This window comes from Tachyglossus aculeatus, chromosome 3, assembly GCF_015852505.1.
Source record: "Tachyglossus aculeatus isolate mTacAcu1 chromosome 3, mTacAcu1.pri, whole genome shotgun sequence".
NCBI lineage: Eukaryota > Metazoa > Chordata > Mammalia > Monotremata > Tachyglossidae > Tachyglossus > Tachyglossus aculeatus.
Genome location: NC_052068.1, coordinates 25,887,515 through 25,913,093, shown reverse-complemented (window position 1 = coordinate 25,913,093; position 25,579 = coordinate 25,887,515). Strand labels below are relative to the sequence as shown.

Below are 25,579 nucleotides of genomic sequence, written 5' to 3'. Positions count from 1 at the left end.
GTAACTTTCCCAAAGTCACACAGCTGACATGTGGCGGCGTTGGGATTAGAACCCATCACCTCTCACTCCCAAGCCTGTACTCTTTCCACTAAGCATCCCAATTTGTTCCAGATCTGTCACGTCCTCTCCTCTACAAGATCCCTGTAAACACAAAAGTTACTTGGGAGCCAAGGGACTCGAAGGCAGGAGCTAAGGTTGGGAGAGACTAGGTTCCTTAAAATAAAAATACCAAATAGGTACTTCATTCAGTCATTCAATCCTATTTATTGAGCGCTTACTGTGTGCTCACTGTACTAAGATAGTTGACCAGTGTTGCATCAGTACCGGGCAGAGGATTGATAGGCTGAAAACACGGTCTGTCCAATATGAGGCCAAACAGATGGGTACCCTGTCATAACTGTCATCATCATCATCAATTGTATTTATTGAGCGCTTACTATGTGCAGAGCACTGTACTAAGCGCTTGGGAAGTACAAGTTGGCAACATATAGAGACAGTCCCTACCCACCAGTGGGCTCACAGTCTAAAAGGGGGAGACAGAGAACAAAACCAAACATACTAACAAAATAAAATAGAGTAGCTATGTACAAGTAAAATAAATAGAGTAATAAATATGTACAAACATATATACATATATCCAGGTGCTGTGGGGAAGGGAAGGAGGTAAGATGGGGGGGATGGAGAGGGGGAGGAGGGGGAGAGGAAGGAAGGGGCTCAGTGTGGGAAGGCCTCCTGGAGGAGGTGAGCTCTCAGCAGGGCCTTGAAGGGAGGAAGAGAGCGAGCTTGGCGGAGGGGCAGAGGGAGGGCACTCCAGGCCCGGGGGAGGACGTGGGCCGGGGGTCGATGGCGGGACAGGCGAGAACGAGGTATGGTGAGGAGATTAGCGGCGGAGGAGCGGAGGGTGCGGGCTGGGCTGGAGAAGGAGAGAAGGGAGGTGAGGTAGGAGGGGGCGAGGGGATGGACAGCCTGGAAGCCCAGGGTGAGGAGTTTCTGCCTGATGCACAGATTGATTGGGAGCCACTGAAGATTTTTGAGGGGAGTAATCTTGAGGGCAAAAGTTATTAGGCCTGGAGTAACCTTGCAGGTGAAACGCCAGACCTCGGAGATGAAATGGGCCTCGTTTTCCACAAGGAAAACCTAGCCCTCTCTTTCTGTCCCCCAACGGTAGCGGAAAACTCCAGAGCCTTGTTGTTGAGGTTAAAAGGATGGGACAGTCACAAGTCCAGTCCTTGTCCTCCTCCCTGCGGCTTGGACCTTCTAGACTGAGCCCATCTTCTAGACTGTGAGCCCATTGTTGGGTAGGGACCGTCTCTATATGTTGCCCACTTGGACTTCCCAAGCGCTTAGTACAGTGCTCTGCACACAGTAAGCGCTCAATAAATACGATTGAATGAATGGACCTCACTAGCCCCATCCTCCAGTATAATAATAACAATGGCATTTATTAAGCACTTACTATGTGCAAAGCCTTGTTCTAAGCGCTGGGGAGGTTACAAGGTGATCAGGTTGTCCCACGGGGGGCTCACAGTCTTCATCCCCATTTTACAGATGAGGGAACTGAGGCACAGAGAAGTTAAGTATATATGTATATATGTTTGTACATATTTATTACTCTATATTTTACTTGTACATATCTATTCTATTTATTTTATTTTGTTAGTATGTTTGGTTTTGTTCTCTGTCTCCCCCTTTTAGACTGTGAGCCCGCTGTTGGGGAGGGACCGTCTCTATATGTTGCCAACTTGTACTTCCCAAGCGCTTAGTACAGTGCTCTGCACACAGTAAGCGCTCAATAAATACGATTGATTGATTGATTGATTAAGTGACTTGCCCAAAGTCACACAGCTGACAGTTGGCGGAGCCGGGATTTGAACCCATGACCTCTGACTCCAAAGCCCGGGCTCTTTCCCCTGAGCTACGCTGCTTCATCTTGATTATTAGATTATTTAGAACCTAGCTATTGTTCAGATGTTAGGAGACTGACGAGAATTTGGGGTGGTTCTTCTGGGTGTAGGCTGGTTGTGGACAGGAAACATCTCAAACAAGTTGTTGCCAACTTGGACTTCCCAAGCGCTTAATACAGTGCCCTGCACACAGTAAGCGCTCAATAAATACGATTGATGATGATGATGATCTCTACCAACTCTGTTGTCCTCTTCCAAGTGCTTAGTTCAGTGCTCTGCACACATTGAACAGCTGACCAGCGGTGGAGCAGGAATTCGAACCCAGGACCCCGGACTCCCTTAAGACCTTGAGCACCCCCCCCGTGGGACAACCTGACAACTTTGTTTCTCCCCCCCACCCGGGTGCTTAGAACAGTGCTTGGCACATAGTAAGCGCTTCACAGCGACCATCAGTAGAGAAGCAGCGTGGCTCAGTGGGGGGAGTCCGAGGTCCTGAGTTCGAATCCCAGCCCCGCCGCTTGTCAGCCGGGGGGACGTTGGGCCAGTCACTTCTCTGGGCCTCAGTTCCCTCATCTGTCAAATGGGGATGAAGACCGGGGGACAACCCGACTGCCTTGTCACCTCCCCGGCGCTTAGAACAGTGCTTGGCACATAGTAAGCGCTTCGCAAACGCCATCGTTCTTATTATCATGACTACCCACTGGGCCACGCCGCTTCTGAGAGAGACGCCGTCCTTCGGTGGTGTGTACTGAGCGCTTCCTGCGTGCAGGGCGCTGTGCTGAGCGCTACGGAGAGTCCTGTCAAGGAGCCCAGAGTCTATCGGTGGTATTTGTTGGTCTCTCTTTATTGCCGAATTGCCCTTCCCAAGCGCTTAGTCCAGTGCTCTGCACACAGTAAGCGCTCAATAAATACGATTGAATGAATGAATGAATTGAACGCTTAATACCACTAATGAAGAGGTCAATCACTGCATTGTTGTGTGATTCGGCAGATAGCTGGATTTAGTTCCAGTAGCCGGATCTATTTTTCTCTTTTTCTCCTCTTCCATGTGTCAGTGAGTCGGATCTAATCAATCAATCAATCAATCGTATTTATTGAGCGCTTACTGTGTGCAGAGCACTGTACTAAGCGCTTGGGAAGTCCAAGTTGGCAACCTATAGAGACAGTCCCTACCCAACAGTGGGCTCACAGTCTAGAAGGGGGAGACAGAGAACAAAACCAAACATACTAACAAAATAAAATAAATAGAATAGCCGAACTGACAGGAGAGAAGGTACTGGAAGGAAGCTGAAGAGTGATTAGAGAAGCAGCGTGGCTCAGGGGAAAGAGCCCGGGTTTTGGAGTCGGAGGTCATGGGTTCAAATCCCGGCTCTGCCAATTGTCAGCTGGGTGACTTTGGGTAAGTCACTTCACTTCTCTGGGCCTCAGTTACCTCATCTGTAAAATGGGGATTAAGACTGTGAGCCCCAAGGGGGACAGGGACTGTGTCCAACCTAATTACCTTGCACCTACCCCGGCGTATATTAAGGTGCCAGGCACAGAGTAGGCACCTAAATACCATTTTTTAAAAACTGCTGTAGAGTTAAGGGTGGAATCGTCATCATCATTATCATCATCAATCGTATTTATTGAGCACTTACTGTGTGCAGAGCACTGTACTAAGCGCTTGGGAAGTACAAGTTGGCAATCAAAGAGTACAGATGATGCCTAACAGAAAAATAACGCATAACAGCAGGAGAAGCAACATGACGGAATGAGAGCAGCATTCATTCATTCAATCGTATTTATTGAGCGCTTACTGTGTGCAGAGCACTGTACTAAGCGCTTGGGAAGTACAAGTTGGCAACATATAGAGACGCGTGGCACAGTGGATAGAGAGCACGGGCATGGGCGTCAAGAGGTCATGGGTTCTAATAGCCTATGCCACTTGCCTGCTGTGTGACCTTGGGCAAGTCACTTCATTTCACTGGGCTTCAGTCCCTTTATCAGCCCATCTGCTGACAGGTGAGTTATTATTACTCTATTTATCTATCTATCTATCTATCTATTTATTTATTTATTTATCTATTTATTTATTTTATTTGTACATATCTATTCTATTTATTTTATTTTGTTAATATGTTTGGTTTTGTTGTCTGTCTCCCCCTCCTAGACTGTGAGCCCACTGTTGGGTAGGGACTCTCTCTAGATGTTGCCAACTTGGACTTCCCAAGCGCTTAGTCCAGTGCTCTGCACATAGTAAGCGCTCAATAAATACGATTGATGATGATGATGTTGCCAACTTGTCCTTCCCAAGCGCTTAGTCCAGTGCTCTGCCCACAGTAAGCGCTCAATAAATACGATTGATTGATGGATTGATTATCTGTAAAATGGAGATTGAGACTGTGAGCCCTATGTGGGACAGGGACTGAGTCCAAAGTAATCTTGTGTTTCCCCTAGTGCTTAGTACAGTGTTTGGCACATAATAAACGCATAACCAATACCATAATTATTATTACTGTGAGCCCCATGTGGAACAGGGACTGTGTCCAACTTAATCACCTGGTATCTACCCCAGAGCTTAGAACAGTGCTTTGCACATAGTAAGTACTTAATAAATAATACTAATAATGGTATTTGTTAAGCGCTTACTATGTGCCAAGCATTGTTCTAAGCGCTGGGGGGGATACAGGGCAATCAGGTTGTCCCATGTATATTCAATTATATTTGTTGAGTGCTTACTGTGTGCAGAGCACTGTACTAAGCGCTTGGGAAGTACAAGTTGGCAACATATAGAGACAGTCCCTACCCGACAGCGGGCTCACAGTCTAGAAGGGGGAGACAGACAACAAAAGAAAACGTATTAACAAAATAAAAGAAATAGAATAAATATGTACATTCACTCATTCATTCAATCGTATTTATTGAGCGCTTACTGTGTGCAGAGCACTGTACTAAACGCTTGGGAAGTACAAGTTGGCAACATATAGAGACGGTCCCTTCCCAACTGTGGGCTCACAGTCTAGAAGTGAAGTGACTTGCCCAAAGTCACACAGCTGACAATTGGCAGGGCCGGGATTTGAACCCACATCCTCTGACTCTCAAGCCCTGTGCTCTTTCCACTGAGCCACGCTAAGAGCCCAGGCTTGGGGGGTCAGAGGCCGTGTGTGCCTCAGTTACCTCATCTGTAAAACGGGAATTAAGACTGTGAGCCCCACATTGTGCTTCCCAAGCGCTTAGTACAGTGCTCTGCACACAGTAAGCGCTCAATAAATACGATTGAATGAATGAGTAAATGAATGAATGGGCCAACCTGATAACTTTGTATCTCCCCCAGTGCTTAGAACAGTGTTTGGCTCATACTAGGCGCTTAACCAATACCATCATTGTTATTATTATTAATCAGAAATGTACGAGCCTAAACTTCACTGATGGAGTTAGAAGGCTAACACCGTGACTGAGTGACATAAGCAGCGTGGCTCAGTGGAAAGAGCAAGGGCTTGGGAGTCAGAGGTCATGGGTTCGAATCCCAGCTCCACCCCTTGTCAGCTGTGCGACCTGGGGCAAGCCACTTAACTTTTCTTTGCCTCAGTGACCTCATCTGGAAAATGGGGATGAAGACCGTGAGCCCCACGTGGGACAACCTGATGGCCTTGTATCCCCCCAGTGCTTAGAACAGTGCTTCGCACATGGTAATCGCTTAACAAATACCATTATTATTATTATTATTATCATTATTATGAAGCCCCTTCGAGCAGCAAAGCAGCGTGGCTCAGTGGAAAGAGCCCGGGCTTTGGAGTCAGAGGTCATGGGTTCGAATCCCAGCTCCAACCCTTGTCAGCTATGCGAACTGGGGCAAGCCACTTAACTTCTCTGTGCCTCAGTTATCTCATCGGTAAAATGGGGATGAAGACTGTGAGACCCCCATGGGACAACCTGATCACCTTGTAACCTCCCCAGTGCTTAGAACAGTGTTTTGCACATAGTAAGTGCTTAATAAATACCATTATTATTATTATTATCATTATTATGAAGCCCCTTCGAGCAGAGAAGCAGCGTGGCTCAGTGGGAAGAGCCCAGGCTTTGGAGTCAGAGGTCATGGGTTCAAACCCCGGCTCTGCCAATTGTCAGCTGTGTGACTTTGGGTGAGTCACTTCATTTCTCTGGGCCTCAGTTACCTCATCTGTAAAATGGGGATGAAAACTGTGAGCCCCCCATGGGACAACCTGATCACCTTGTAACCTCCCCAGCACTTAGAACAGTGCTTTGCACATAGTAAGCACTTAATAAATACCATTATTATTATTATCATTCTTATGAAGCCACTTCGAGCAGAGAAGCAGCGTGGCTCAGTGGAAAGAGCCTGGGCTTTGGAGTCAGAGGTCATGGGTTCAAACCCCGGCTCCGCCAATTGTCAGCTGTGTGACTTTGGGCAAGTCACTTCACTTCTCTGGGCCTCAGTTATCTCATCTGTAAAATGGGGATGAAGACTGTGAACCCCCCATGGGACAACCTGATCACCTTGTAACCTCCCCAGCGCTTAGAACAGTGCTTTGCACATAGTAAGCGCTTAATAAATACCATTATTATTATTATTATTATCATTATTATGAAGTCCTTTCGAGTAGAGAAGCAGCGTGGCTCAGTGGAAAGAGCCCGGGCTTTGGAGTCAGAGGTCATGGGTTCGAATCCCAGCTCCACCCCTTGTCAGCTGTGCGACCTGGGGCAAACCACTTCACTTCTCTGTGCCTCAGTTATCTCATCTGTAAAATGGGGATGAAGGGATGAAGACTGTGAGCCCCCCTTGGGACAACCTGATTACCTTGTAACCTCCCCAGCGCTTAGAACAGTGCTTTGCACATAGTAAGCACTTAATAAATACCATTATTATTATTATCATTATTATGAAACCCCTTCGAGCAGAGAAGCAGCATGGCTCAGTGGAAAGAGCCCGGGCTTTGGAGTCAGAGTCATGGGCTCAAATCCTGGCTCCGCCAATAGTCAGCTGTGTGACTTTGGGCAGGTCACTTCACTTCTCTGGGCCTCAGTTATCTCATCTGTAAAATGGGGATGAAGACTGTGAGCCCCCCATGGGACAACTTGATCACCTTGTAACCTCCCCAGCGCTTAGAACAGTGCTTTGCACATAGTAAGTGCTTAATAAATACCATTATTATTATTATCATTATTATGAAGTCCTTTCGAGCAGAGAAGCAGCGTGGCTCAGTGGAAAGAGCCCGGGCTTTGGAGTCAGAGGTCATGGGTTCGAATCCCAGCTCCAAACCTTGCCAGCTGTGCGACCTGGGGCAAGCCACTTCACTTCTCTGTGCCTGTTATCTCATCTGTAAAATGGGGATGAAGGGGTGAAGACGGTGAGCCCCCCATGGGACAACCTGATCACCTTGTAACCTCCCCAGCGCTTAGAACAGTGCTTTGCACATAGTAAGCGCTTAATAAATACCATTATTATTATTATCATTCTTATTTAGCCCCTTCGAGCAGAGAAGCAGCGTGGCTCAGTGGAAAGAGCCCGGGCTCTGGAGTCAAAGGTCATAGGTTCAAACCCCGGCTCCGCCAACTGTCAGCTGTGTGACTTTGGGCAAGTCACTTCACTTCTCTGGGCCTCAGTTATCTCATCTGTAAAATGGGGATGAAGACTGTGAGCCCCCCCATGGGACAACCTGATCACCTTGTAACCTCCCCAGTGCTTAGAACAGTGCTTTGCACATAGTAAGCGCTTAATAAATACCATTATTATTATTATCATTATTACGAAGCCCCTTCGAACAGAGAAGCAGCGTGGCTCAGTGGAAAGAGCCCGGGCTCTGGAGTCAGAAGTCATGGGCTCAAATCCTGGCTCCGCCAATAGTCAGCTGTGTGACTTTGGGCAAGCCACTTCACTTCTCTGTGCCTCAGTTATCTCATCTGTAAAATGGGGATGAAGACTGTGAGCCCCCCCATGGGACAACCTGATCACCTTGTAACCTCCCCAGCGCTTAGAACAGTGCTTTGCACATAGTAAGCGCTTAATAAATACCATTATTATTATTATCATTCTTATGAAGCCACTTCGAGCAGAGAAGCAGCGTGGCTTAGTGGAAAGAGCCCGGGCTTTGGAGTCAGAGGTCATGGGTTCAAACCCCGGCTCTGCCAATTGTCAGCTGTGTGACTTTGGGCAAGTCACTTCACTTCTCTGGGCCTCAGTTATCTCATCTGTAAAATGGGGATGAAGACTGTGAGCCCCCCATGGGACAACCTGGTCACCTTGTAACCTCCCCAGCGCTTAGAACAGTGCTTTGCACATGGTAAGCGCTTAATAAGTACCATTATTATTATTATCATTATTATGAAGCCCCTTCGAGCAGAGAAGCAGCGTGGCTCAGTGGAAAGAGCCCGGGCTTTGGAGTCAGAGGTCATGGGTTTGAATCCCAGCTCCACCCCTTGTCAGCTGTGCGACCTGGGGCAAGCCACTTCACTTCTCTGTGCCTCAGTTATCTCATCTGTAAAATGGGGATGAAGGGATGAAGACTGTGAGCCCCCCCTTGGGACAACCTGATCACCTTGGAACCTCCCCAGCGCTTAGAACAGTGCTTTGCACATAGTAATTGCTTAATAAATACCATTATTATTATTATCATTCTTATGAAGCCATTTCGAGCAGAGAAGCAGCGTGGCTCAGTGGAAAGAGCCCGGGCTTTGGAGTCAGAGGTCATGGGTTCGAATCCCAGCTCCACCCCTTGTCAGCTGTGCGACCTGGGGAAAGTCACTTCACTGGGCCTCAGTTATCTCATCTGTAAAATGGGGATGAATCAATCAATCGTATTTATTGAGCGCTTACTGTGTGCAGAGCACTGTACTAAGCGCTTGGGAGGTACAAATAGAGACAGTCCCTACCCAACAGCGGGCTCACGGGCTAGAAGGGGGAGAAGGGGGATGAAGAGTGTGAGCCCCTCATGGGACAACCTGGTCACCTTGTAACCTCCCCAGCGCTTAGAACAGTGCTTTGCACATGGTAAGCGCTTAATAAATGCCATTATTATTGTTATTATTATTATCATTATTATGATATGATTATGATTATTGTGATATCATTATTATGAAGCCCCTTCGAGAAATAGGGCGCCATGGCCAAAGGCCCTTGCCTCAGGCGGCCCCACCGGCAGCTCTCGCGAGACGTGGCGGCGCTCAGTGGCGCCAGGCGACTGCTTCTCGCGAGAGTTAGCTCGTTGCTATGGTTACGAGGACGCCCAGCTGGCCGTTGTTCAGGTAAGAAGTGGCCTTCGGCCTGCGGGGACCTTCTCCAACCGCCCACCAAATGACAATCAATCAATCAATCGTATTTATTGAGCGCTTACTGTGTGCAGAGCACTGTACTAAGCGCTTGGGAAGTCCAAGTTGGAAACATATAGAGACAGTCCCTACCCAACAGTGGGCTTACAGTCCAAAAGGGGGAACAATTCACTCATTCAATCTTATTTATTGAGCGCTTACTGTGTGCAGAGCACTGTACTGAGCGCTTGGGAAGTACAATCAATCGTATTTATTGAGCGCTTACTGTGTGCAGAGCACTGGACTAAGCGCTTGGGAAGTCCAAGTTGGCAACATCCAGAGCCGGCCCCTGCCCAACAGCGGGCTCACAGTCTAGAAGGGGGAGACAGACAACAAAACATATTAACAAAATAAAATAAATAGAATACATATGTACAAGTAAAATAAATAAATAGAGTAGTAAATATGTACATACATTGGGACGCTTGCCCTCCCTTTCCCTCAACAGTTGTCTGAGCCCACTGTTGGGTAGGGACCGGCTCTATATGTTGCCAACTTGTACTTCCCAGGCGCTTAGTACAGTGCTCTGCACACGGTAAGCGCTCAATAAATACGATTGAATGAATGAATGGATATATACAGGTCCTGTGGGGAGGGGAAGGAGGGTGCTCAGTCTGGGAAGGCCTATTGTATTTGATCAGTGTGGTATTTGTTATTTGTACGTATTTCCTATATTTAATAATAATAATGGCATTTATTAAGTGCTTACTATGTGCAAAACACTGTTCTAAGTGCTGGGGAGGTTACAAGGTGATCAGGTTGTCCCACTGGGGGCTCACAGTCTTATCCCCATTTTACAGATGAGGTAACCGAGGCCCGGAAAAGTGAAGTGACTTGCCCAAAGTCACCCAGCTGACAATTGGTGGAGCCGGGATTTGAACCCATGACCTCTGATTCCAAAGCCCGGGCTCTTTTCCACTGAGCCACACTGCCTTTATTTTGTTAATTATTGAGCGCTTATTGTGTGCAGAGCACTGTTAATAATAATAACGGTGACATTTATTAAGCACTTACTATGTACAAGGCACTGTTCTAAGCGCTGGGGAGGTTAAAGGTGATCAAGTTGTCCTATGGGGGGCTTACAGTCTTAATCCCCATTTTACAGATGAGGGAACTGAGGCTCAGAGAAGTGAAGTGACTTGCCTAAAGTCACACAAGGTGACAGTTGTCGGAGCTGGGATTTGAACCCATGACCTCTGACTCCAAAGCCCGGGCTCTTTCCACTGAGCCACGATGCTTCTCAATAGCCATGCTGCTATTGAGATTAATGATGTGTATATAGCTATAACGCTATTTACTCTGATGGTTTTGACACCTGTCTACTTGTTTTGTTGTCTGTCTCCCCCTTCTAGAAATGTGAGCCCATTGTTGGGGAGGGACCACCTCTATATGTTGCCGATTTGTACTTCCCAAGCGCTTAGTACAGTGCTCTGCACACAGTAAGCGCTCAGTAAATACGATTGAATGAATGAATGAATAAATGCTTACTATGTGCCAGGCGCTGTACTAAGCACTGGGGTGGATACAAGCCATTTGGGTTGGACACAGTCCTTGTCCATCATCATCAATCGTCATCAGTCGTATTTTTTGAGTGCTTACTATGTGCAGAGCACTGTACTAAGCGCTTGGAAAGTACAAATTGGCAACATATAGAGACAGTCCCTACCCAACAGTGGGCTCACAGTCTAAAAGGGGGAGACAGAGAACAAAACCAAACATACTAACAAAATAAAATAAATAGAATAGATATGTACAAGTAAAATAAATAAATAGAGTAATAAATATGTACAAACAGAAAGTCCAAAGTGAGACTCACAGTCCCAATACCCATTTTACAGATGAGGTCTCTGAGGCCCAGAGAAGTGAAGTGATTTGCCCAAGGCCACGCAACAAGCGACGGAGCTGGGATTAGAACCCACGACCTTCCGATTCCCAAGCCCGGGCTCTATCCACAGCTGCTTCCCAAGCCTATAGTTTAGCTCAGAATACACACCAATTTCAACCGACCATCGCACCCGGCCTTCAAGAGAATTTATAGATTCTCTTCAGGCCTGGCCTTGCTTCCCAAAGCACGACTTTTTTTTTTAATGGTATTTGTTAAGTGTTTGCTATGTGCCAAGCACCGTTCTAAGCGCTGAGGTAGATACAAGGTTATCAGGTTGTCCCAAGTGGGGCTCACAGTCTTAATCCCCATTTTCCAAATGAGGTTACTGAGGCCCAGAGAAGTGAAGCGACTTGCCCAAGATCGCACAGTTGACAAGTGGCGGAGTCGGGATTAGAACCCACGACCTCTGACTCCCAAACCTGGGCTCTTTCCACTGAGCCATTCATTCATTCAGTTGTATTTATTGAGCGCTTACTGTGTGCAGAGCACTGTACTAAGCGCTTGGGAAATCCAAGTTGGCAACATATAGAGACGGTCCCTACCCGACAGTGGGCTCACAGTCTAGAAGCCCGCTGACTTGCTTCCAACCAGACCCGACATAGACAGAAATCGCCTCACCTGCGTTGACCCTTGCAGGCCCAGGATCTAGGACATGGTCATTTCATTCATTCAGTCATATTTATTGAGCGCTTACTAGAGCACTGCACTAAGCACTTGGGAAGTACAAATCGGCAACACATAGAGACGAGCTCCCTTGAACCAGTTCCAACTCATCCCCCTTCTCGACTGTGACCCTGCTTTTGGGTAGGGACCGTCTCTGTATGTTGCCAACTTGGACTTCCCAAGCGCTTAGTACAGTGCTCTGCACACAGTAAGCGCTCAATAAGTACGATTGAATGAATGAATGAATGAACTCATAGAAAATCACTTCCAGACCTGACCTGACTCATAGAAAATCGCTTCCAGACTTGACCTGACCCTAGGCCCCACCGGTTTATTTTTTTTATTTTTTGTACTTTTAGACTGTGAACCCACTGTTGGGTAGGGACCGTCTCTATATGTTGCCAACTTGGACTTCCCAAGCGCTTAGTACAGTGCTCTGCACACAGTAAGCGCTCAATAAACACGATTGAATGAATGAATGAATGAACTCATAGAAAATCACTTCCAGACCTGACCTGACGCATAGAAAATCGCTTCCAGACTTGCCCTGACCCTAGGCCCCACCGGTTTATTTTTTTTATATTTTGTACTTTTAGACTGTGAGCCCACTGTTGGGTAGGGACTGTCTCTATATGTTGCCAACTTGGACTTCCCAAGTGCTTAGTACAGTGCTCTGCACACAGTAAGCGCTCAATAAATACGATTGATTGATTGATTTTTAGTGGGCTAATTTCATTGGGGCAAGGCATTCATCATCATCATCATCAATCGTATTTATTGAGCGCTTACTGTGTGCAGAGCACTGTACAAAGCGCTTGGGAAGTCCAATTTGGCAACATATAGAGACAGTCCCTACCCGACAGTGGGCTCACAGTCTAAAAGGGGGAGACAGAGAACAAAACCAAACATACTAACAAAATAAAATAAATAGAATAGGTATGTACAAGTAGAATAAATAGATAAATAAATAGAGTAATAAATATGTACAAACATATATATATATATATGTATATATATATAAAATGCATTCATTTTTTATAGAGTGAAGAAAGCATACAATTTAAGGCCAACGGGCTCTTAGTTTGTAGGAAAACTCTGGCACTATGGTGGCATCATTCAGTGCTTGTGTGGGAGATAACAAGCTTGTTATGGGCCAGGAATGCGTCTGCCAATTCTGTGGTATTACAGTCTCCCAGGCGCTCAGAACAGTGCTCCGCCCGTAGTAAATACTCAGTAAATGCCAGTGATTGATAATATTCTCAGTTACAGCAATACGGTAGAAAGATACTGCTACTATCCCAGTTGGTTACGAGAGACCACCCCTCCTCATCGATGGCTACTTCTCGAGACTCCGGACCCTCTCCTGCCAGATTGGTACAGATCACTGTTCAAGAGGGCTATGATTTGGTAAAGTTAATTTTTTTGAATCTGATTTCTTATGTTAGATGTTTGACGAGATGGAAAAAATTGTTTGTTTTGTATGTTGTGCCTTAGTTGTGCCTGGCCCCCTCTCAGCAGGTATATCCGTTCACTTCTAGGCAGGGTGAAATGTTTGGAGTGGGCCCATTAAAAAGCTAATGTAAGCAATTCTCTCTCCTCTTCTTCTTCTACACACTGGTAGAAGCGCTTAGTACAGTGCTCTGCACACAGTAAGCGCTCAATAAATACGACTGATTGATTGGTAGAAAATGTCTCCCAAATCTGTTCTCCTTCCCCAAGGGCTTAGTGCAGTGCTCAGCAGATAGGGCTCAGTAAATACCATTGATTGATCGGTCTTTTCAGGCTGTAATTTTGGGGCTTTTAGTGCAGACTGCAAATGTGTAAAAAAAAATGAGGTTCAGACCCTTGTTTAGGTATTTGTGTCCATTTTTAGTAACAAACTACCCACAGGGCCCAGTCAAATGAAGAAGCAGCGTGCCTCTGCGGAAACAGCCCCGGATTGGGAGTCAGACGTCGTGGGTTCTAATCCCGCTGTGCCACTCGTCAGTTCTGTGACTTCTGCAACTTCTCCGAGCCTCAGTTACCTCTCCTGTAAAATGGGGATTAAGAGTGTGAGCCCCACGTGGGACAACCTGGTCACCTTGTATCCCCCCCAGCACCTGGAACAATGCTTCGCACATAGTAAGCACTTAATAATAATAATTATAATAATAATGATGGCATTTATTAAGCCCTTACTATGTGCAAAGCATTGTTCTAAGCACTGGAGTGGTTTCAAGGTGATCAGGTTGTCCCATGGGAGGCTCAATCAATCAATCAATCATATTTATTGAGGGCTTACTGTGTGCAGAGCACTGTACTAAGCACTTGGGAAGTACAAGTTGGCAACACATAGAGATGGCCCCTACCCAACAGTGGGCTCACAGTCTAGAAGGGGGAGACAGAGAACAAAACAAAACATATTAATAAAATAAAATAAATAAAATAGATATGGACAAGTAAAATAAATAAATAAATAGAGTAATAAATACGTACAAACATATATACATATTTAGACTGTGAGCCCACTGTTGGGTAGGGACTGTCTCTATATGTTGCCAATTTTTACTTCCCAAGCGCTTAGTACAGTGCTCTGCACATAGTAAGCGCTCAATAAATACGATTGATGATGATGATGATGATGAACAGGTCTTAATCCCCATTTTACAGATGAGGTAACTGAGGCCCAGAGAAGTGAAGAGACTTGGCCAAAGTCCCACAGCTGACAATTGGCGGAGCCGGGATTTGAACCCATGACCTCTGACGCCAAAGCCCGGGCTCTTTTCCACTAAGCCATGCTGCTTCTCTACAAATGCCATCGTTATTATTCATTCAATCCTTTTAGACTGTGTGCCCACTGTTGGGTAGGGACTGTCTCTATATGTTGCCAACTTGTACTTCCCAAGCGCTTAGTACAGTGCTCTGCACACAGTAAGCACTCGATTGATTGATTGATTCAATTGTATTTATTGAGCACTTACGGTGTGCAGAGCACTGTACTAAGCGCTTGGGAGAGTACAATACAACAATAGATGGGGAGACAGACATCAATGATGAGTGGCCTGAAAGGTTAAAGAGAAGCAGTGTGGCTCAGTTGAAGGAGCACGGGCTTTGGTGTCAGAGGTCATCTGAAAATGGGGATTAAGACTGATCACCTTGTAACCTCCCCAGCGCTTACAACAGTGATTTGCACGTAGTAAACGCTTAATAAATCAATCAATCAATCGTATTTATTGAGCGCTTACTGTGTGCAGAGCACTGTACTAAGCGCTTGGGAAGTACAAGCTGGCAACATCTAGAGACGGTCCCTACCCAACAGTGGGCTCACAGTCTAGAAGGGGGAGACAGAACAAAACCAAACATACTAACAAAATAAAATAGAATAGCTATGTACAAGTAAAATAAATAAATAGAGTAATAAATACGTACAAACATATATACATATATACAGGTGCTGTGGGGAAGGGAAGGAGGTAAGATGAGGGGGATGGAGAGGAGGACGAGGGGGAGATGCCATTATTATTATTATTATTATTATTAAAAAGGGGGTGGTGAGGAAAATGAGAAACAATGAGAGAAGCAACTGGAGAGTCCAGACATAGGTAAGCTAGGGGGAGGAAAGTAAATGAATTAATCAGTGGTATTTACTGAGCACTTACTATGTGCAGAGCACTGTATTAAGCACTTGAGAGAGAACAATTTGATAGATGTAGTAGACACAATCCCTTCCCTCGAGGAGTTTACAATCTAGCGGGGAAGACAGACATTGAAATAAATTCCAGGTGGGGAAAGAGCCGAATATAAGGCTATGGGCATAATTTCTGTGGGGGTGAAGGGGGTATGTGAGAGGCTGAAGAGTGAGAAGTACACATTGACCGTCAGACTTCTCTTCAAAATTCGTAAGCAGCGTGGCGGAGTGGATAGAGCACAGGCCTGGCAGTCGGGAGGTCATGGGTTCTAATCCTGGCTCCGCCACTTGCCTGCTGTGTGACCTTGGGCCGGTCATTTCACTTCTCCGTGCTTCCGTTACCTTATCTGCAAAATGGGGATTGAGACTGTGAGTCCCACGACGGACAGGGACTGTATCCACCCGATTTTCTTGTATCCGCCCCAGCGCTTAGTACGGTGCTTAACACATAGTAAGCGCTTAACAAATACCATTATTATGATTAATAAAACTTTTTGATTAAGCTCTCCATGGTTGGCAGCTTCCTTTGTCCACCTGACCCTGAACGTTGACTGGCCAGAAACTCCCAAAGTACACATGTATGTTAGCTGCATTACAGTAGTGAATAAATCACCTTAGTTTGATAAAAAAAAAACCTCAATTCTTACCAAAAAGGAGAAATACCCTCCAATTTTAGATACTCTTTTTAGTGGGATTGGAGGTGTTCCAATCCCCATGATAAATGTTCCGCCAATCAATCAATGGTTAAGTAAACTTTTTTGCCGCATCCTTCTGTTGCTGAAAAAATTGCTAACTCCCAGTGAAGTCTTTCATTACCGATTACATTTGGAAGAAGAGTGCAAGAGTGCCTTCCAGCACTTAGAACAGTGTTTGGCACATGGTATGCGCTTAGCAAGTATTATCACTATTATTTTTGATTATTTACTCAGTTACATGTGTGTGTATGTGGCGGCGGGTGGCGAGCATGCACTGTGCGGATAAATCCGGGTTGCTAACTGCTAGCTGTTTGTAAATTGTCAGTGAAAATGAGCTAAAATTGATTCTATCCTTAAAGCCTGCCAAAAGTATTTTGCTATCCGTAAACACGGACATCCTTCCAGCCAAATGGGGGAGGAAGGGAGAGGGAGAGGAGGAGGAGGAGGAGAAAAAGGAAGAGGAGAAGAAGGAGGATGAGGATGAGGACTTGGCGTGGAGGCCCTGCCCAAGCCAAGGGCCTCAGCAGTGGGGTTCTGGGTGTGGATTCTGGGCTGGTTTCTTCTTTGTGAAAAGCTACTCCCTTGTGCATCCCCAAAATATGGCTTAATAAATAAATACTTAATAAATACTCCTACTATTATTCCTTCTCCCAATATTGCCTGCTCTCCACCATTTTTGAACTACAGCTTTTGCTCACCTCCTCCAGGAGGCCTTCCCAGACTGAGCCCCTTCCTTCCTCTCCCCCTCGTCCCCCTCTCCATCCCCCTCATCTTACCTCCTTCCCTTCCCCACAGCACCTGTATATATGTATATATGTTTGTACATATTTATTACTCTATTTATTTATTTTACTTGTACATATCTATTCTATTTATTTTATTTTGTTAGTATGTTTGGTTTTTTTCTCTGTCTCCCCCTTTTAGACTGTGAGCCCACTGTTGGGTAGGGACTGTCTCTATGTGTTGCCAATTTGTACTTCCCAAGCGCTTAGTACAGTGCTGTGCACATAGCGCTCAATAAATACGATGGATGATGATGATATTATGAGTTTACTTTGCGGCTTTTCGGATTCACTCATTCCATCATATTTATTGAGCGCTTACTGTTCAGAGCACTGTACTAAGCACTCGGGAGAGTACAGTATAACAATAAGTTGTTGCCAACTTGTACTTCCCAAGCGCTTAGTACAGTGCTCTGCACACAGTAAGCGCTCAATAAATACGATTGATTGATTGATTGATTGATTCCCAAGTGCTTAGTACAGTGCTCTGCACACAGTAAGCGCTCAGTAAATACGATTGAATGAATAAACGGACACATTCCCAGCTCACAAGGCCTGCTCACTCCTGAATGATGAAACTGGGAATAATTTCATGAAATAGCTCTCAAAATTGACTGAAACATGAAAAGTGAAATAAAGAGACAAACGGAAAGCAGTAGTGGCGGTCAAGCAACTATGAAGAAATCAAGATTCACAGTGTGCTCACTTTCTTCCACGTAACTTGCAGAGCATGAATTTGCCATTTTTGCAGAGATCTTGCATGCAAACAGCATGCTAAATGCACTTGGTATAAAAAGGAGTTCAGCATAGCATCTAGGGGAATGTGAAGTGTTTACAGCCATGTTGCAAGCGGAAAACAAAGCCTGTAGCCAGCGAGGAAATCTCCCGTTTGAGTTTTGTTACAGAAGCCCTTTTGGCAGTAACTAATCAGAGCGAGAGTTAAATGTAACAAATGTTATTGAAAAAAAAAAAAAATTGCTCTTGGAAAAACTTCTGCAATGTGTGATCACAAACGAAGAACACTGCAAGTGCTAACATGGCTAAGTAGGTTAAGTGTGCATAATGAAATCACTGGTGATGTCTAAAAACATTAAATATTATTCAGTTTTTTCAATTACATCTGTAAAAATGTGAAAATACTGTTTGTTAAAAAAGAAAATCATTTTCTGCAGTTGGCAGCTCTGATATATCTATATCAGCATGCCAAGGATATATCTATAATTATATCTAGCTATTTATACATATCATTGGCAAGCCATGCTGTGAGTTTGTAGGATAATTAATTTGGTGTATGTTTGCCTCTTTTAGAAAGGTGTAAAAGGGGATTCTCCAGTTACCTTTGTGCGAGCAGAGTATAATAATGTGATCCTGGGAGACTCAGCAAAAATCACTGTTTCTCCAGAAGGAGTAGCAAAATATAACTTCACCAGCAGCTTTGAGTACAACCTGGAAGGACCAAACTCTTTAGATGACATTGCCCATAAACCTGTATTCTGTAAGTTTTGCGTTACTCCCTGTTTTTATTATTTATGCTGAGCATTTTACACCGACTGGGAGGGGAGTCAGAAGCATCAATCATCCAATCAGTGGTATTTATTGAGTGCTTATTGTGTGTAGAGCACTATATTAAGCGCTGAGGAGAGTACAACAGAGGTGGTAGACACAGTGTCTGCTTATAAAGAGCTTACAGTTTGGAGGGCTTAACTCCTCCCTTAGACTGTAAACTCCTTGTGGAAGGAGAACTGGTCTACTGACACTGTTGTACTCTTCCAAACGCTTGGTACAATGTTCTGCGCACAGTGAGCACTCAATAAATACCATTGATTGATTAAGAGACAGACAATGGAATAAAGCCCGGGCTCTTTCCACTGAGCCACGCTGCTTCCCAAGCACTTGAGAGTACAAGTTGGCGACATCTAGACTGTGAGCCCACTGTTGGGTAGGGACCGTCTCGATATGTTGCCAACTTGTACTTCCCAAGCGCTTAGTACAGTGCTCTGCACACAGCAAGCACTCAATAAATACGATTGAATGAATATAGAGACGGTCCCTACCCAACAGCGGGCTCACAGTCTAGAAGTTGGCAACATCTAGAGTCGGTCCCGACCCAACAGCGGTAATAATAATAATAATAATAATAATAATAAAAATAATAATAATGGTATTTGTTAAGCGCATACTGTGTGCCAAGCACTGCTCTAAATGCTGGGTACTGTTCTAAGCGCTGGATAATAATGATCCAGACTGAACCCCTTCCTTCCTCTCCCTCCGCCTTATCTCCTTCCCCTCCCCACAGCTCCTGTATATATGTATATATGTTTGTACGTATTTATTACTCTATTTTATTTGTACATATTTATTCTGTTTATTTTATGTTGTTAATATGTTTTGTTTTGTTCTCTGTCTCCCCCTTCTAGACTGTGAGCCCGCTTTTGGGTAGGGACCATCTCTATATGCTGCCAACTTGTACTTCCCAAGCGCTTACTACAGTGCTCTTCACACAGTAATCGCTCAATAAATATGATTGAATGAATGAATGAATTACCTCCTTCCCCTCCCCACAGCACCTGTATATATGTATATATGTTTGTATGTATTTATTACTCTATTTTATTTGTACATATTTATTCTATTAATTTTATTTTTTTAATATGTTTTGTTGTCTGTCTCCCCCTTCTAGACCATGAGCCCGTTGTTGGGTAGGGACCGTCTCTATATGTTGCCAACTTGTACTTCCCAAGCGCTTAATACAGTGCTCTGCACACAGTAAGCGCTCAATAAATATGATTGAATGAATGAATGAATGAAATAGCAGACATTAATCCCGCCCAGTAGAAGTGATTGGGTTTGATGAGTAATGTTCCATCGATCACTGTGTGTTGTATCGACGCTACAAACCTTTCATTCGTGCATTCATTCAATCGTATTTACTGAGAGCTTACTATGTGCAGAGCACTGTACTAAGCACTTGAGAGAGTACAATATGACAATAAGCAGACACATTCCCTGCCCACAGCGAGCTTACAGTCTAGAGGGGGAGACAGACAGTAATATAAATAAATAAATTACATGTATGTACAATTGGGTCTGGGTTGGGGGATGAATACAAGGAGCAAGTCAGGGCGAAATAAGGGAGTCAGAGAAGAGGAAAGGGGGGCTTAGGGAAGGCCTCTTGGAGGAGGTGTTGCCCACTTGTACTTCCCAAGCGCTTAGTAAACGCTCAATAAATACAACTGAAAGGAGATGGGCCTTCAATAAGTCTTTGAAGGTGTGGGGGTCTTTGAAGGTCTGTCTCCCCCTTTTAGACTGTGAGCCCACTGTTGGGTTGGGACCGTCTCTATATGTTGCCAACTTGGACTTCCCAAGCGCTTAGTACAGTGCTCTGCACACAGTAAGCGCTCAATAAATACGATTGATTAATTGACTGATTGGGGGAGAGTCATTTTGTGTTCTATTTGAGGAGGGAGACTGTTCCAGGTCAGAGGCAAAACTGCTTCTAGCCAAGCTTGTGTTTTTTCCACTAGGTCACAGTGCTTCTCTATTATTATTATTATTATTGTTATCACAGATATGAGTCTATATTATTGTACTTATTACAGATTTATTTTATATAATATGATAATACCTGCCACTAATTTCTTGAGAACCTCCTTTGCGTTAAAATTCTCTGGCTGCCCCCTCTGGACATTTTCGAGTCCACTTCGACATTTTTGCTTTCTTAGTGACTGTGACTGAAGTCCTACCAAAGGAAAAGAAGCAGAAGGATGAAAAGACCGTGGTTCTTGGTCAGGCTGTTGTGGACCTTCTGCCTTTGTTGCAGGGTAAGCGGCACAATTTTCCCAAAGCTCTCTTTAACTCTCCAGAAAGCTGACCAGAAAGCTCTCCCTCTGCCCATCCGCCAAGCTAGCTCTCTTCCTCCCTTCAAGGCCCTGCTGAGAGCTCACCTCCTCCAGGAGGCCTTCCCAGACTGAGCCCCTTCCTGCCTCTCCCCTTCATCCCCCTCTCCGTCCCCCCATCTTACCTCCTTCCCTTCCCCACAGCACCTGTATATATGTATATATGTTTGTACATATTTATTACTCTATTTTATTTCTACATATCTATTCTATTTATTTTATTTTGTTAGTATGTTTGGTTTTGTTCTCTGTCTCCCCCTTTTAGACTGTGAGCCCACTGTTGGGTAGGGACTGTCTCTATAGGTTGCCAATTTGTACTTCCCAAGCGCTTAGTACAGTGCTCTGCACATAGTAAGCACTCAATAAATACGATTGATGATGATGATGATGATGGTTAGTGCTGAAATGCGTAAGACCCCGTGATTGACAAAACCCTAGAGAAGCCATTCCCCAGGCTTTATATCGGTCAGTCAGGTGGTGCCCTTCCTCTGTTCTGATCTAGTCAGAGATGCTTTGATGTGTGGGGGTTTTTTTTGTATTATTTTTGGTGCTGAGCTTCCCGCTGTTTTTTTTTTTTTTTAAATGGCATTTATTAAGTGCTTACTATATGCAAAGCACTGTTCTAAGCGCTGGGGAGGTTACAAGGTGATCAGGTTGTCCCACCGGGGGCTCCCAGTCTTCATCCCCATTTTACAGATGAGGTACCTGAGGCCCAGAGAAGTTAAGTGACATGCCCAAAGTCACACAGCTGACAATTGGCAGAGCCGGGATTTGAACCCATGACCTCTGACTCCAAAGCCCGGGATTTTTCCCCTGAGCCAAGCTGCTGTTGAGTTCTATGGCTCGGACACAGGGCCAGACTTCATACTGACCTAATAGGGGAATGCAAAGTTTCTGAAGCAAGTGGGGGTGCTTCAGGTTTTCCGTAGGAGAAAAGCCGTAGGAGACCTCGTAATCTGCTTTCCTACACAAAATGATGCCCGCGACATCATCGCTTTATGCTGTGTGCCCAGAGTGATGTATTCGGTTGTGATGTCTTGTGCTTCTTCTTGTCTAATAAGCTGGAGGGCTGTCAGTGGCCCCCATGTCTACACAGCTGTCCTGGAGGGAGTTGACTTGAGGGCATGGGAATGTTTGGGGGTAAAAAAATCATGAAGAAGAGGAGGCCAGAGGGACTTTGAAAGAGTATTAAGGGAAATGAGGAAGGCAAGGTAGACAGCAGTAAAAAAACAAAATAAAGATATACAACCCCCCCAAATCATCATCATCATCATCAATCGTATTTATTGAGCACTTACTGTGTGCAGAGCACTGTACTAAGCGCTTGGGAAGTCCAAATTGGCAACATATAGAGACAGTCCCTACCCAACAGTGGGCTCACAGTCTAAAAGGGGGAGACAGAGAACAAAACCAAACATACTAACAAAATAAAATAAATAGGATAGATGTGTACAAGTAAAATAAATAAATAAATAGAGTAATAAATATGTACAAACATATATACATATATCCAGGTGCTGTGGGGAAGGGAAGGAGGTAAGATGGGGGGGATGGAGAGGGGGACGAGGAGGAGAGGAAGGAAGGGGCTCAGTCTGGGAAGGCCTCCTGGAGGAGTTGAGCTCTCAAATATACAAATGCTTTTATACCAATGCTTTAAGCTGCCCACCCCTGCAAAAAAAAGTGGTGGATTGGAATGAGGAGCGCTTAGTACAGTGCTAAACGCTTAGTACAGTGCTCTGCACACAGTAAGTGCTCAATAAATACGATTGAATGAATGAATGAATAATATAATCGGCATCACTGAACTTAGAAGAGAGAAGAGACCAATGGGATATAGTGCTTCCAGTTCAAACTCTATAGAAGCAGAAGCAGCAAGGCTTAGCGGAAAGAGCACGGGCTTGGGAGTCAAAGGTCATGGGTTCGAATCCTGACTCCACCACATGCCTGCTGTGTGATCTTGGGCAAGTCACTTAACTTCTCTGGGCCTCAGTTCCCTCATCTGTAAAATGGGGATTAAGACTGTGAGCCCCACGTGGGACAACCTGATCACCCTGTATCCCCCCCAGCGCTTAGAACAGTGCTTTGCACATAGTAAGTGCTTAACAAATGCCAATGATTATTATTATTATAGTAAGTGCTCAATAAATACGATTGAATGAATGAATAATATAATTGGCATCACTGAATTTAGAAGAGAGAAGAGACCAATGGGATATAGTGCTTCCAATTCAAACTCTATAGAAGCAGAAGCAGCATGGCTTAGCGGAAAGAGCCCGGGCTTGGGAGTCAAAGGTCATGGGTTCTAATCCCGGCTCTGCCACTTGTCAGCTGTGTGACTTTGGGCAAGTCACTTCACTGCTCTGGGCCTCAGTTCCCTCATCTCTAAAATGGGGATTAAGACTGTGGGCCCCATGTGGGACAACCTGATCACCTTGTATATACCCCAGTGCTTAGAACAGTGGTTGGCACACAGTAAATGCTTAACAAACACCAATATTATTATTATTACAGAAAAGATGGTAATGGACAGACAGATGGGGAAATGAGAGAGACAATACAATCAGGAATAACAAAAAACTTTCCCAAATAAGAGGAGTATCACATAATCCCTTTGGATGAGGCCTTCCCAGACTGAGCCCCTTCCTTCCTCTCCCCCTCGTCCTCCCTCCATCCCCGCCATCTTACCTCCTTCCCTTCCCCACAGCACCTGTATATATGTATATATGTTTGTACATATTTATTACTCTATTTATTTTACTTGTACATATCTATTCTATTTATTTTATTTTGTTAGTATGTTTGGTTTTGTTCTCTGTCTCCCCTTTTAGACTGTGAGCCCACTGTTGAGTAGGGACTGTCTCTATATGTTGCCAATTTGTACTTCCCAAGCGCTTAGTACAGTGCTCCGCACATAGTAAGTGATCAATAAATATGATTGATGATGATGATGATGAAACTTCTAACGTTAAACTGCAAAAATACTGTAGTAAGAATGTTTCATAAATGGCTTAATCAGATTAGGAAAATGACCAATACATATAATAGTGGGAGGCATTTGTTATCATCATTCATTCATTCATTCAATCGTATTTATTGAGCGCTTACTGTGTGCAGAGCACTGTACTAAGTGCTTGGGAAGTACAAGTTGGCAACATATAGAGACAGTCCCTACCCAACAGTGGGCTCACATTCTAGAAGACGGGCTCACATCACAAATTGGCTGATGACACATCAGTGTGAGAAGTGAGGAGAAGGTTTTTGGATAGGACAGATGACTTTTTTGGGAAAGATAATATGTCTAGATAAAAATAATAATAATCGTGGTACTTGGAAAGTGGTTACTGGGTTCCAAGCACAGTTCTAAGCACTGGGGTAGTACAAGTTAATCAGGTTGGCCACAGTCCCCTGTCCCACATTGGGCTCACACTTTTAATGCGCATTTTTTACGGATGAGGTAACTGAGGCCCAGAGAAGTGAAGTGACTTGCCCAAGGTCACACAGCAGACGTGGCAGAACTGGGATTAGAACCCATGACCTTTTGACTCTCAGGCCTGTGCTCTATCCACTATGCCAGGCTGCTTCCAGATCTCCTATAACCCAGGGGATATAATGATGGCATTTGTTAAGCGCTTACTACGTGCCAAGCGCTGTTCTAAGCGCTGGGGAGGATACAAGGTGATCAGGTTGTCCCACGTGGGGCTCACAGTCTCAATCCCCATTTTACAGATGAGGGAACTGAGGCTCAGAGAAGTGAAGTGCCTTGCCCAAAGTCACACAGCTGACAAGTGGCAGAGCCGGGATTTGAACCCACGACCCCTGACTCCCAAGCTGGTGATCCTTCCACTGAGCCACGCTGCTTCTCTATGTTCTTGCAAAGCTCTATTGTGAGGAAAAGTTACTCTGTAGTACCTGTAGTATCTCTGGTACCACAATCAATCAATCAATCGTATTTATTGAGCGCTTACTGTGTGTAGAGCACTGTACTAAGCGCTTGGGAAGTACAAGTTGGCAACATATAGAGACGGTCCCTACCCAACAGTGGGCTCACAGTCTACTGCCCATGTACCAATAAGGGTGTGTGCACAAGCTATTTATTATTATTAGTAGTAATGTAGTATTATTAGTAATATATTAATTATCAGTACAATAATAATAATAATAATTAATAATAATAATGGTATTTTTAAGCACTTACTATGTGCCAGGTACTGTTCTAAACACTGGGATGGATACAACCAAATTGGGTTGAACAGAGTCCTTTCTTCTAATCCCACAGTGTGCTGGGTCCAAAAACTAATAATAATAATAATAATAATGATGGCATTTATTAAGCGCTTACTATGGGCAAATCACTGTTCTAAGCGCTGGGGGGATACAAGGCGATCACGTTGTACCTTGGGGGGCTCACAGTCAGAAAGGCTCTCACATTGTCGACGACTGTTAGTCTTTTAGACTGTGAGCCCACTGTTGGGTAGGGACTGTCTCTATATGTTGCCAATTTGTACTTTCCAAGCGCTTAGTACAGTGCTCTGCACATAGTAAGCGCTCAATAAATACGATTGATGATGATGATGACTGTTTCCTAAATCCCCTAACAACTAAACAGCCAAAATCAATCAACCACTCAATCAGTGGTATTTACTGAGCACTTAGTGCATGCAGAGCGTTGTACTAAATGCTTGGGAGAGTACAATCCATGACAAGCAGCATGGCCTAGTGGAAAGAGCAAGGGCCGGGAGGCAGAGGTCCTGGGTTCTAATCCCAGCTCTGCCGATCGCT

At 44.8% G+C, this 25,579-nt stretch overlaps 1 protein-coding gene across 4 annotated transcripts in view; it reads left to right on the top strand.

The window, feature by feature from the left end:
* The first annotated feature begins 13,025 nt into the window (after nucleotides 1–13,025).
* Nucleotides 13,026–25,579, top strand: part of CFAP70 (cilia and flagella associated protein 70) — an 86,655-nt gene continuing 74,101 nt past the window's right edge. For all 4 annotated transcript variants that reach the window (XM_038743998.1, XM_038743997.1, XM_038743994.1 and 1 more), the window contains exons 1-3: nucleotides 13,026–13,167; nucleotides 18,213–18,399; nucleotides 20,627–20,725. In XM_038743998.1, coding sequence (XP_038599926.1) covers nucleotides 13,093–13,167; nucleotides 18,213–18,399; nucleotides 20,627–20,725 — 361 coding nt within the window. In that variant the 5' untranslated portion in view covers nucleotides 13,026–13,092. The remainder of the gene's footprint in view (nucleotides 13,168–18,212; nucleotides 18,400–20,626; nucleotides 20,726–25,579) is intronic.